This window comes from Taurulus bubalis (assembly GCF_910589615.1).
Source record: "Taurulus bubalis genome assembly, chromosome: 11".
NCBI lineage: Eukaryota > Metazoa > Chordata > Actinopteri > Perciformes > Cottidae > Taurulus > Taurulus bubalis.
Genome location: NC_136599.1, coordinates 3,117,386 through 3,132,385, shown reverse-complemented (window position 1 = coordinate 3,132,385; position 15,000 = coordinate 3,117,386). Strand labels below are relative to the sequence as shown.

At 46.3% G+C, this 15,000-nt stretch overlaps 1 protein-coding gene across 1 annotated transcript in view; it reads right to left on the bottom strand.

The window, feature by feature from the left end:
- b4galt5 (UDP-Gal:betaGlcNAc beta 1,4- galactosyltransferase, polypeptide 5) overlaps positions 1-15,000 on the bottom strand; it is a gene marked incomplete at its 5' end in the record, with an annotated part of 36,578 nt that overhangs the window by 10,055 nt on the left and 11,523 nt on the right. The window contains one exon of the mRNA XM_079225787.1: positions 1,703-1,822. Within this exon, the coding sequence (XP_079081913.1) occupies positions 1,703-1,822 (120 nt within the window). The remainder of the gene's footprint in view (positions 1-1,702; positions 1,823-15,000) is intronic.

Below are 15,000 nucleotides of genomic sequence, written 5' to 3'. Positions count from 1 at the left end.
GAGAACCCCATGACATGAGAACTCCATGACGAGATCCTCATGACGAGAACCTCATGACACAAAATCCTCATGGCGAGATCCTCATGACGAGAACCCCGTGACACGAGAACCTCGTCACGAGAACCCCGTGACACGAGAACCTCATGACGAGATCCTCATGACGAGAACCTCATGACAAGAACCCCATGACACGAGAACCCCATGACAAGAACCCCATGACACGAGAACCTCATGACACAAGAACCTCATGAAACGAGAACCCCATGACACGAGAACCCCATGACACGAGAACCCCATGACAAGAACCCCTTGACACGAGAACCCCATGACACGAGAACCCCATGACACGAGAACCCCATGACACGAGAACCCCATGACAAGAGAGCCTCATGACGAGAACCCCTTGACACGAGAACCTCATGATGAGAACCCCATGACACGAGAACCTCATGATGAGAACCCCATGACACGAGAACCCCATGACACGAGAACCCCATGACACGAGAACCCCATGACAAGAGAACCTCATGATGAGAACCCCATGACACGAGAACCCCATGACACGAGAACCCCATGACACGAGAACCCCATGACACGAGAACCCCATGACAAGAGAACCTCATGATGAGAACCCCTTGACACGAGAACCCCATGACAAGAGAGCCTCATGACACGAGAACCCCATGACACGAGAGCCTCATGATGAGAACCCCATGACACGAGAACCCCATGACACGAGAACCCCATGACAAGAGAGCCTCATGATGAGAACCTCATGACGAGAACCCCATGACACGAGAACCCCATGACACGAGAACCCCATGACACGAGAGCCTCATGATGAGAACCCCATGACACGAGAGCCTCATGATGAGAACCCCTTGACACGAGAACCCCATGACAAGAGAGCCTCATGACACGAGAACCCCATGACACGAGAGCCTCATGATGAGAACCCCATGACACGAGAACCCCATGACACGAGAACCCCATGACAAGAGAGCCTCATGATGAGAACCTCATGACGAGAACCCCATGACACGAGAACCCCATGACACGAGAACCCCATGACACGAGAGCCTCATGATGAGAACCCCATGACACGAGAGCCTCATGACGAGAACCCCATGACACAAGAACCCCATGACGAGAACTCCATGACACGAGAGCCTCATGACGAGAACCCCATGACACAAGAACCCCATGACGAGAACCCCATGACACGAGCCTCTAGACACGAGAACCCCATGACGAGAGTCTCGTGACGAGATCCTCATGATACGAGAACCTCATGACTTTTTAATATTATTATTCTTATAATTATTATTATATGATTTTTGAATGTCTTTTAGCTGTGCGCCTAAAGGCCTGTCGCTAGATTCACAGTGTCGACGTCTCACAGTATACATGGACATGACCTTTTTGTTGACATGAGTGTGTGTTTGCCCACATGATGCCAGAATAAACAGAGGGGGTTCCCAAAACATTGAAGGAAGACCATGACGTTGCACATTTTTTATTTTGTATTATAAAATATTATAAAAGGCTAAATTAAATTAATAAAAGAAACCAATGTCAGAATATCCCTGAGAACGAGGTTAATTGCTAATGTAATGGGTGTACCCGCTACCTATTAGCGTTATTATGTTATTATCATGACAGCAGTCTTAACAAGGACAATAAAGGAGATCGTTGTTTGTACCTGTGCCGTTGATGCTGTACGCTCCTCTCACCACCTGCTCCAGAACCTGAGCCCCGATGTTCCTCACGTTCTCTTTGATCCGGAGCCCTCGGGCCTGGACCATGAACACATACTCGTTCACTGTGGACAGACCAGAAGAAGCCGTTGTTAGAAATGAAAGTTGATACAACGACTCATAAGCAGCATCGTCACACTTTCACGCCTCCTCCTGTGTGGAGAAACAGAACGAGAACGTTTTGAGAAACACACACAACTTATTTAAGAAGGAGAAAGAAACTGAGCTCATGAATTTGAAACGGTTTGAGCGTAATAATTACCACGTTGTTGTTATTATTATTTACGCTCTATTAGGCCGTTCTGGGTCTTTATCTGAGAGCCATGCGTTGTAATTGTAGTGAAGGCAAAACAAAACAGAGACAAACAGGGTCGAGTTCAACACGGGGAGCATGACACCGGCCTCAGGACCCGCCAGGGGAGCGTGGGAACCTCATGACGAGAACCCTGATCCTCATGAAGAGAACCTCATGAAGAGAACCCTGATCCTCATGAAGAGAACCTCATGACAAGAACCCTGATCCTCATGAAGAGAACCTCATGACGAGAACCCTGATCCTCATGAAGAGAACCTCATGAAGAGAACCCTGATCCTCATGAAGAGAACCTCATGACGAGAACCCTGATCCTCATGAAGAGAACCTCATGGCAAGAACCCTGATCCTCATGAAGAGAACCTCATGACGAGAACCCTGATCCTCATGAAGAGAACCTCATGAAGAGAACCCTGATCCTCATGAAGAGAACCTCATGACGAGAACCCTGATCCTCATGAAGAGAACCTCATGGCAAGAACCCTGATCCTCATGAAGAGAACCTCATGACGAGAACCCTGATCCTCATGAAGAGAACCTCATGACGAGATCCCCTCATGACGAGACATGAGAACCTCAGCCTCATGACACAGGAACCTCACGACACGAGCCCCATATGACACGAGAACCCCATGACGAGAACCCCATGACACGGGAACCTCATGGCACAGGAACCTCATGGCACGAGCCCCATATGACACGGGAACCTCATGACGAGAACTTTATAACACGAGAACCCCATGACGCAAACTTTATAACACGAGAACCCCATGACGCAAACTTTATAACACGAGAACCCCATGACGAGAACCTCTCGGGTTCTGACGTCCCTTTGTCAGACCTGCTTTGCGTGACAGCCGATGCTGAAAGCGTCACCGCTGCGTGCCGTGTGGGCTGACCTAAATATCACCACACGGGAGACATAAAGTGGAACAAGAAGCAGAGCCTGTGGTCCAACGGTTCCCTGAGCCCACGAGCCCACCGTGCACGCCCACACACGTGCGCTTGCACGAGGACGTGCGGCTGCGTTGCCCTGAGTTACGCGACTGCTTCTCCGCACAGGCTAACGGTCGGATCTCCGTCGGGCCCGCTCGACCCCTCGTCCGTTAATCCAATCAGAATTCCTCTGAAAGCGATCCCGCCGTGATCCACATCCCGAGAGCGCTGCAGCGCAATACTGCTGAGCCAGGAAAAACACCCGGGGAATGCCATTTGTCTTTAATAATTGCGTTACAGCTTCCATCACATTCGTCTCGCTTGATGCAAACTGCCGGAACCATGTTCTACTTTTACCTCGGAGCAGATTTTAATATTACAGGGAAGCAACTCTACAGGATAGGACAATAATAATAATAATAATAATAATAATAATACAAATAAATAAAAGACAAATAACACAGGCTTGATCCTTTTTATAGTCTCACTGTAACACACACACACACACACACACACACACACACACACACACACACACACACACACACACACACACACACACACACACACACACACACACACACACACACACCCCATGAGGCGCCATATGATGGAAAGAGCTAAGAGGCTTCTGAGCTCGAGCCAGTCCTGCAGGCACCGACATATTTTGACATGTCGGCGTCTCCTCCTGACGCCGGCCAAACATATGGAGATAGATTTTATATGCGCGTCTTTTCAGCGGGACGGAACGGGACACGTGCACATGCACACCCACATGCACTGTGCACTCACATGCACTGTGCATGTGCACTCACATGCACTGTGCACGTGCACTCACATGCACTGTGCACTCACATGCACTGTGCACGTGCACTCACATGCACTGTGCACTCAGAAGCGCCTCCAGCCTGCAGAGGGAAAGGCCTTGGAAGCATTTTTGTGTGTGTGTGTGTGTGTGTGTGTGTGTGTGTGTGTGTGTGTGTGTGTGTGTGTGTGTGTGTGTGTGTGTGTGTGTGTGTGTGTGTGTGTGTGGTTCAGTCCATTCTCTCATGGGCGAGCGGGACAGAGAGACACTTGATCTGCACACACAAGTCGTCCTCTCTCTCCTCCAAAGACCGGAGCGGCAGGTTAGCATTGGTGCTCTGTTAGTTTTCAGGAGGCCGTTAGCGGGACACGCCGTGCTTAATATGTACATTAAGGACACACAAACCCCTCCCCCGCTGCTCCTCGTCCCGTAAACCCCGCCCTCCTCTACTGTAACCCATCGAGCATGACGGGGGAGACCTTGAACGACCTTGTCCTCTATAAGCGCTCAGGAACACGCTGTCTGCATGCCAAGCCCACCTCCCCCTCCTCCTCCTTCCACTTATCTGTTCCTCCCTCTATCTCCCCCTTCATCTCTGCGCTCGGCGTAATGTGCTTCGTATCCGTTTCCATCGAGTCCGTTTTGTTCCCGTCGTCTGAGTAAATAAGCGGAGTGATGGATTGCAGGCGGACGGGGGACGATTCCGGGCATCGGGCTGCAACTTGGGGTTAGTCAAAAAAAAGAAAGGATTAAAAAAAAAGACAAGAGAGGAAGAGGAAGCGCACGCCCACAAGCCACTCTGCTGTTCCTCTGAAAGGCAATTAACTCCACATTGATAGCTCAGCAGTGGGAGGTGATCTGCCCCGTTCTGGTAGCTTCCTGATAACAACTGAAAGGCTGTTTTCATGCCTCTCCCTTCAGTTTCTGCATTCTCTCACACACACACTCACACACTCAGCTTTCAGGCTTTTAAAGCCAGCACTTTTTTTACTGCTGTATCGGTGTAAAAGGCCCAGTGGGCGCAAACGCTGAATGTTGTTGTTGCGTCAGTGTAGAAGCAGAATTAATGACACTCTTCGTAATGTTTCCCTCTAAATTGGGACAAACATGATTTAGCGTTTAGCGGCCCGGCACCTCGCTGCAGAGTAAACGAGTGTTTACTCAAAGCTTTGGCACCCAATCCTTCACAATTAGCGCGAACCGCCGCTGGCTAATTTGAGCGTGTTGATCCATCAAGGATGTTCAGGACTACACGACGCTCATCAGGACTACACAACGCTCATCAGGACTACAAGACGCTCATCAGGACTACACAACGCTCATCAGGACTACAAGACGCTCATCAGGACTACAAGACGCTCATCAGGACTACACAACGCTCATCAGGACTACACAACGCTCATCAGGACTACACAACGCTCATCAGGACTACACGACGCTCATCAGGACTACACAACGCTCATCAGGACTACAAGACGCTCATCAGGACTACACAACGCTCATCAGGACTACAAGACGCTCATCAGGACTACAAGACGCTCATCAGGACTACACGACGCTCATCAAGACTACAAGACGCTCATCAGGACTACACAACGCTCATCAGGACTACAAGACGCTCATCAAGACTACACAATGCTCATCAGGACTACAAGACACTCATCAAGGCTACACAACGCTCATCAGGACTACAAGACGCTCATCGGGACTACAAGACGCTCATCAAGTCTACACAACGCTCATCAGGACTACACAACGCTCATCAGGACTACACAACGCTCATCAGGACTACAAGACGCTCATCAAGACTACACAATGCTCATCAGGACTACAAGACACTCATCAAGGCTACACAATGCTCATCAGGACTACAAGACACTCATCAAGACTACACAATGCTCATCAGGACTACAAGACACTCATCAAGACTACACAATGCTCATCAGGACTACAAGACACTCATCAAGGCTACACAACGCTCATCAGGACTACAAGACACTCATCGGGACTACAAGACGCTCATCGGGACTACAAGACGCTCATCGGGACTACAAGACGCTCATCAGGACTACAAGACGCTCATCAGGACTACAAGACGCTCATCGGGACTACAAGACACTCATCGGGACTACAAGACGCTCATCAGGACTACACAACGCTCATCAGGACTACACAACGCTCATCAGGACTACACAACGCTCATCGGGACAAGACGCTCATCAAGACTACAAGACGCTCATCAAGTCTACACAACGCTCATCAGGACTACACAACGCTCATCAGGACTACAAGACGCTCATCGGGACAAGACGCTCATCAAGACTACACAACGCTCATCAGGACTACACAACGCTCATCAGGACTACACAACGCTCATCAGGACAACAAGACGCTCATCAGGACAACAAGACGCTCATCAGGACTACAAGACGCTCATCAAGACTACACAACGCTCATCAGGACAACAAGACGCTCATCAGGACAACAAGACGCTCATCAAGACTACAAGACGCTCATCAAGTCTACAAGACGCTCATCAGGACTACACAACGCTCATCAGGACAACAAGACGCTCATCAGGACAACAAGACGCTCATCAAGACTACACAACGCTCATCAGGACTACAAGACACTCATCAGGACTACAAGACGCTCATCAGGACTACAAGACGCTCATCAGGACTACAAGACGCTCATCGGGACAAGACGCTCATCAGGACTACAAGACGCTCATCAAGACTACACAACGCTCATCAGGACTACAAGACACTCATCAGGACTACAAGACGCTCATCAGGACTACAAGACGCTCATCAGGACTACAAGACGCTCACAACGGCTAACTGATGCTACTCCGACTGGTGCAGTTCTTTTCAAGCAATTACTGGATCTCATCAACATATCATCACCTTATTTATCACCTCCCTTGAGCCAAAGTGATGCAGAAAGAACAAGGACTCACACATTCACATATTCAATCTCATCTACGCCAAACAAAGGGAAGACTGGATGCTAAACAGGGATCGGCTCGGAGTCGTGGGCCAAAGAACACGTTGAGTTACTGGCTGGTCGAGTCGAACCTTTGAGACGATGAACTGGGACTCCAGTGCGTTCCAGAGTCGGAGAGAAATAGACAAACTACCGGAGCGATGGAGAGCCGCCAGCGTGGCCTGGTAGCATAGCGGCCGGCTACTTAACTAGCTTGCTAATTCCATCACGCAGCGCTGGCATCGGTGTCGATGAGTCACCGTCAAAGTGTTTTATCGCACTCGTCTTGCACAAATATAGAGACAGCGGGTTTTTTTTGGTTTTTTTTAAATCGGTGTGATCCGCTAGTTTGCCGCCCAGACGCACACAAATAATCTCACATCCTTTTTGGTAGCGCCGCCAAGCCAGACGAAGCCACATGTCCTCGCCCGCCCAGACACCCACACACACTCACACACACTTCTGCTTCCTCTTGCCATGCGTCCTTGTGACTCATGCCGTTGAAATGTAAACCACGAGAAACCTGCACAGCGCAGGCATTCAGACATGTTGGAGATCTGCGATTAGATGCCACTAAGATTAGGTGTACATGTTTTGTCACCAATTCCTCATTACGCAACCAATGCAAGGTTGACGGGAAGAGAAAGCATGAAACAAGGAACTTCATTCACATCATCAGGTGGAATAATTCATTTCTCAAAATGTGTAAAAGAGGTTACACCATTTTTCTTTTTTAAGAGGCGTGACAATGGTTTTTTTTTGCCTCAGTTGACACGTATAGGGAGGAGGCTCTTCCGGTGTAAAATGTTTATTTTCTGTTTGTGTTTTTCAAATCTCGCAGTTGTAGCTTGTTTTTGAGTGCGATGCGTTCAGGGCGGTCGGGAGATTTTAGCAGGACAGTGAAGGTACACGAGTAGGTTTAAGTGCAGCTCCTCGTATTCTGAGGCTGTGGGCTCGCTCATCATCCTCTTGAGAAGTCATATTTATGACACAATAACACTTCCAGACCAACTCATTGTTGGAAAATAGCATTATTATATTGTTGAATCTATGAAGAAAGGATAAAGCCGTCCCTAGCTGTGCTCCTTCAGTACACTTTAGTCCAGGAACACACATTATAAACACAACCGACTCTTCCTGGAACTATTTGGTCTCCTAATCTGCGATCCGCCTCTTGTCTTTGTCTTTGTTTATCTTCATCTTTTCCTCTTCCTCATACCTGGACCCCGCCTCGTCCATTCCTGCTGCCATGCCTTGTGGTTGCTTAAGCGCAGCATGTGTGATGCTCTCCCAAGGGGGGGGGGGAGAGGGGAGGGGGCGCCACTCTGTCCACACCTGAGAGAATTATCTGCATTCATAATCATTAAAAAAGTACACAACTGCAACTTGGGCATAAGTGAATCGTCACAAAGCTCACAGCTGGCTTTGTGTGTAAAATATGATGATCTGTCCGTCAGCTGTCGGTCGCTGAAAATGAAAACGTGGTTCCTGTTTTAGTCACTTTGCATTTTGAGTCATTCAAATTTGAAAAATGAAAAGGACACAATATATGAAGTAAAAGGATAACGTTTCAAAAAATATTTAGACATTTTTTTTGTTTTTTGTAGGTCTACATTTTCCATCTCGGACAAGTAGAACACCTGAAGAAGCTTCGATATCTACATGAGATCTACATGAGATCTACATGAGATCTACATGAGATCTACATGAGATCTACATGATATATACATGATACCTACATGATATCTACATGATATATACATGAGATCTACATGAGATCTACATGATATATACATGAGATCTACATGAGATCTACATGATACCTACATGATATCTACATGATATATACATGAGATCTACATGATACCTACATGATATCTACATGATATATACATGAGATCAACATGATATATACATGATACCTACATGATACCTACATGAGATCTACATGAGATCTACATGATATATACATGAGATCTACATGAGATCTACATCATATATACATGAGATCAACATGAGATCTACATGATATCTACATGAGATCTACATGAGATCTACATGATATATACATGATATATACATGAGATCTACATGAGATCTACATCATATATACATGAGATCAACATGAGATCTACATGATATATACATGAGATCTACATGAGATCTACATGATATATACATGATATCTACATGAGATCTACATGATATCTACATGATATCTACATGAGATCTACATGATACCTACATGATACATACATGATATCTACATGATATCTACATGATATCTACATGATACCTACATGAGATCTACATGATATCTACATGATATCTACATGATATCTACATGATATCTACATGATACCTACATGAGATCTACATGATACCTACATGATACCTACATGATATATACATGATATATACATGATATATACATGAGATCTACATGAGATCTACATCATATATACATGAGATCAACATGAGATCTACATGAGATCTACATGAGATCTACATGATATATACATGATATCTACATGAGATCTACATGAGATCTACATGATATCTACATGATATCTACATGAGATCTACATGATACCTACATGATACATACATGATATCTACATGATATCTACATGATACCTACATGAGATCTACATGAGATCTACATGATATCTACATGATATCTACATGATACCTACATGATACCTACATGATACCTACATGATACCTACATGAGATCTACATGATATATACATCATATATACATGATATATACATGATATCTACATGATACCTACATGATACCTACATGATACCTACATGAGATCTACATGATACCTACATACCTACATGATACCTACATGAGATCTACATGATACCTACATGATATCTACATGATATATACATGATATCTACATGAGATCTACATGAGATCTACATGATATCTACATGATATATACATGAGATCTACATGATACCTACATGATACCTACATGATACCTACATGAGATCTACATGATACCTACATACCTACATGATACCTACATGAGATCTACATGATACCTACATGATATCTACATGATATATACATGATATCTACATGAGATCTACATGAGATCTACATGATATATACATGATACCTACATGAGATCTACATGATATATACATGATACCTACATGATACCTACATGATACCTACATGATATATACATGATATCTACATGAGATCTACATGAGATCTACATGATATATACATGATACCTACATGATACCTACATGATACCTACATGATACCTACATGAGATCTACATGATATATACATCATATATACATGAGATCTACATGAGATCTACATGAGATCTACATGCAGTTGTTGGTTCATTCGGTTCATCGGTTTTGACGGCAGAAAAGAAACTTCTCGCTGTCAGTTCTCAGTTTCAGAGAACGATTCCTCTGTTAACCGCAGGAATGAGGAAGAAGAACCCAAAGAGTGATTAGTGGTGAGGTAGTAGGGAGGGGTCACGAGGACCATCTGAGCAAATATACAAATGAATAATGTCGGATTGTATGAACTCTCACCAGCGTGCTCTCAGGAGCAGAGAATAAGGACCATATTAGTTCAGTGCTAGTTATGGTCACATGGCTCTCAGTCATAAGTGGATCATGAGACACATCACACACACACACACACACACACACACACACACACACACTGAGACATTAGCGCACACACACACACACACACACACACACACTGAGACACACACACTGAGACACAAACACACAAACTGAGACACACACACACAGAGACATACACTGAGACACACACACAAACTGAGACACACACACACACTGAGAGACTCACAAACTGAGACACACACACACACACACACACACAGATATACACTGAGAGACTCACAAACTGAGACACACACACACACACAGATATACACTGAGAGACTCACAAACTGAGACACTGAGACACACACACACACACCGAGACACACACACACACACAGACATACACTGAGACACACACACAAACTGAGACACACACACTGAGACACTGAGACGCAAACACACAAACTGAGACGCACACACACACACACACTGAGACACACACACACACAAACTGAGACACACACACACTAAGACACAAACACACACACTGAGACACACACACACACACACACACACATTGAGACGCACACACACACACACACACTAAGACACAAACACACACACTGAGACACACACACACACACACGCACACACAGATATACACTGAGACACACACAAACTGAGACACTGAGACACAGACACACACACACACACACACAAACTGAGACACACACTACTGTGTACAACTACAATGACGGCAGGAAATCCATCATTACTGCACGGACCAGAGAACCAGTAAATAATATATATATATATATATATATATATATATATAGTCTCTCGGGAGTCTCTCGGCAGGCAGATGTCTCTTTGACGGCATGAGTGCTCTTCATTTACTGCAACACGGTGACGTCAGCTCCTCTCAGGCCCTGGCCTCCTGAGAACACGCCGCCCGCTTCCCACTTCCTCTCGCCGGTCAATTCCCCTCTTTCATTCCTCTTCCGTCGCCTAAATCTCTCCGTTCTTCACACTCAAGGGGGTAAAAAATACAAAGCTGTTGTTTAGTTTTAGCAGTGCTCGTGACTCTTTTCCGTTGATTTAAAATGCTTTCTTTTGGAACGCTGAGCGGGAAATCCTCTGCGTGACATCAGCAAAACCGTCACTGTGGCACTTCCTGCCAACTTTGCGTGACCCAAAGCAACAATGTAGCCAAAGAGTTGCAAGTTCCATCAAGTCTAAAAGATGGAGGTACACATGCGGTTCCCATAATGCGTCAACACATTGTTGCTACCGTGAAGGAACACTCTGTCTTCTCATAGTGAACTGGTCTCTCAGTGCTGCAGTAACTGGTAACTGTCAGCATTATCTCTCACACTTCTTTAAATATTTATTCTGAACTATTCGGCTTCCACTTGAAAAAAGGAAGCGGGCGCGAATAGAAGTGCTTTACTGTAACGACTCTTTTCTGTTTGGTTAACATGACGATGTGTGTTTGTGGGCATCGTTTATAACTGGAACTGTTTCATTCTTCTTTTTATTATCATACTGAAGAACTTTCTCTCGATATACAGCCACTCACTCTCTCGTGTCACTTGAGAACATCAACACAAGCTAATCAGGTAAGTAGCGAGCCGTTCGCTAATTATCGCAGCAAAACCGCCACGTTTTAATTTAATTCAGCACGGTTCTCAACATTGTTCTCTCCGTCTCTGGAACGATATCGTAGCCTCAAATCACAGTTTATCATCTCAACTGTGTGCGTTATTGATTCTGGCACCCGACAACCGAGACGGCATTTTCTCCTCGGGGATTCCCGCTTAACCGGAGTGACATAATCGCGGCGTGACTGTTAAGTAAACAGTTTAGCCTTTATGTAACTTCCCTTCTTTCCCAACCTCCGCTGAGTCAATGGAACTAATCGATTCATAAACCTCAAGCACCGGCGTCCTCGCTGATAAGCGGCGGCGATGCACTCGTCACCGCAAGGAGTGGAGAACTTTCCCCCGACGATGCACCTTAAATAGCAGAGATGAAAAAGGGAAGGGGAGCGGTGCTGATGACGTGCATTCAGCAGATATAATGTACTGTTCTGTGCAGCGTGATGGGGAACTGTGTGTCACAGAGGAGAGAACCTTAAAGACAACACGCAGCACTCAGACACCCAGAAGACTCGCGCCAGCAGGGGGTCTCCTCGCAGTTCAGCTTTGGTCTTGCACTCGTCACTCTGCCCCGCCATCTGCTGTGTGTGTGTGTGTGTGTGTGTGTGTGTGTGTGTGTGTGTGTGTGTGTGTGTGTGTGTCCCTCCCCTGAGTCACTGTGTCTGCCGAGCCGCTACATGGCAGAGAAAACACAGGGACCAGACGCGGCGAGGAGAATTACATAAACGACACAGCGCTGCCAGGACCCCTCGTCTTCTTCAGTCTGCTGCGAGCAGAAAAACAGATATCTGAGTGAGGGGAGAGTGAGCGATGAAGAGCAGGAGACGTGTGTGTGAGTGTGTGTTAGAGAGACCCGGAGTGCACACACACACACACACACTCAACGCCATCACATCTCTTTCTCTGCTCCACTGCGGCCCGTGGGTGGATGAGAGGAAAATATGCAAGTGGAAATCCGCGGGTTGTTTTCTCTCAGTGTCGACTCGGTCACGCCAATCGAGAAACAGATAGAAATGTAGAGTGAGGAAGTTCAAAATAAATGTAAAAAAAGATTTTATACGTCATTGTCATGTCACTTGACATCTTATAATATTGTGAATTTAGGCGGCTGGAAAGTGAAGCCATTGTAGGAGTGTGTTAAAGCTGCATTCTCTCTCCTGACCACCAGGGGGGCGACTCCTCTGGTTGTATAGAAGAATATGCTTCATGTGTTAACACTGCATTCTCTCTCCTGACATCCTCTGGTTGTATAGAAGTATATGCTTCATGTGTTAAACCTGCATTCTCTCTCCTGACATCCTCTGGTTGTATAGAAGTATATGCTTCATGTGTTAAAGCTGCATTCTCTCTCCTGACCACCAGGAGGTGACTCCTGTGGTTGTATAGAAGTCTATGCTTCATGTGTTAAACCTGCATTCTCTCTCCTGACCACCAGGGGGTGACTCCTCTGGTTGTATAGAAGTCTATGCTTCATGTGTTAAACCTGCATTCTCTCTCCTGACCACCAGGGGGTGACTCCTCTGGTTGTATAGAAGAATATGCTTCATGTGTTAAACCTGCATTCTCTCTCCTGACCACCAGGGGGTGACTCCTCTGGTTGTATAGAAGTCTATGCTTCATGTGTTAAACCTGCATTCTCTCTCCTGACCACCAGGGGGTGACTCCTCTGGTTGTATAGAAGTCTATGCTTCATGTGTTAAACCTGCATTCTCTCTCCTGACCACCAGGAGGCAACTCCTGTGGTTGTATAGAAGTCTATGCTTCATGTGTTAAACCTGCATTCTCTCTCCTGACCACCAGGGGGTGACTCCTCTGGTTGTATAGAAGTCTATGCTTCATGTGTTAAACCTGCATTCTCTCTCCTGACCACCAGAGGGTGACTCCTCTGGTTGTATAGAAGAATATGCTTCATGTGTTAAACCTGCATTCTCTCTCCTGACCACCAGGAGGCGACTCCTGTGGTTGTATAGAAGTCTATGCTTCATGTGTTGACGCTGCATGAAGGTCACACTGCTCTCCCACTTGATTGCTGATTCCATCTCCTTTTTAAACTCCTGCCAAATGCAACTTCACTGCAGGTCCCAAACTCCACTCAAGATTCATCTCCATGTCTCCCAAATCATTTTTTGTTTTATTGATTTTTTCTTCCTCCCCCTTTTACTTTTCAAGCCCGTCTCTTGCCAAAGAACTCTTCCGCTCACGCGGCCTCATCGCACCGCCTCCGTTTCACAATCTCAGATTTCAAAGCGTAGGGATTATTTCAAATTAATTAAACCTGCAAACTCGTGCGCGTCGGATCTCGTTGAAACCGGTCGACCGGGCACACACCCCGAGTCCCGTTGCCGGCGGACCGGACGACCCGGTTCTTTCATCCGGTTCTCCCGCCCGGCGCTCCTTCCTGCCAACCCATTTCCACCCTGCTTTTACATTTGGCAGCTGCCCAGAACATTCTTGTGTTATTGTGGCGGCTCAGCGTTCGAGATCTAGAGAGAACAGACAGGTACACGCATGAGAACCTAATGACACACACACACACACACACACACACACACACACACACACACACACACACACACACACATTTATTTTTCCTATTTCCTCTTCCGCCCCAGAGCAGAATGATGAGGTCTCCTCACAGCTGGAGGTCACTCCTGTTGACTGCACAAATGGGCCAGAGCGAGCAGCCAGTACGCCACGCTGCCGACGAACAGTTGAGCGAGATGCAAGAACACACACACACACACACACACACACACACACACTTTGGATTTCCTCATCTACTGTAATACGCCGCGGACTCACTGTGAGGCACGTTGGCTAATTACACACAAGCTAAATGACTATGAATGGAAAGTGACTTTTATAGGATGTCGGGTGACTTTCCCTGGGAAACAGCGTAGCCGGTACTAAAGGCCATCCGAGTAC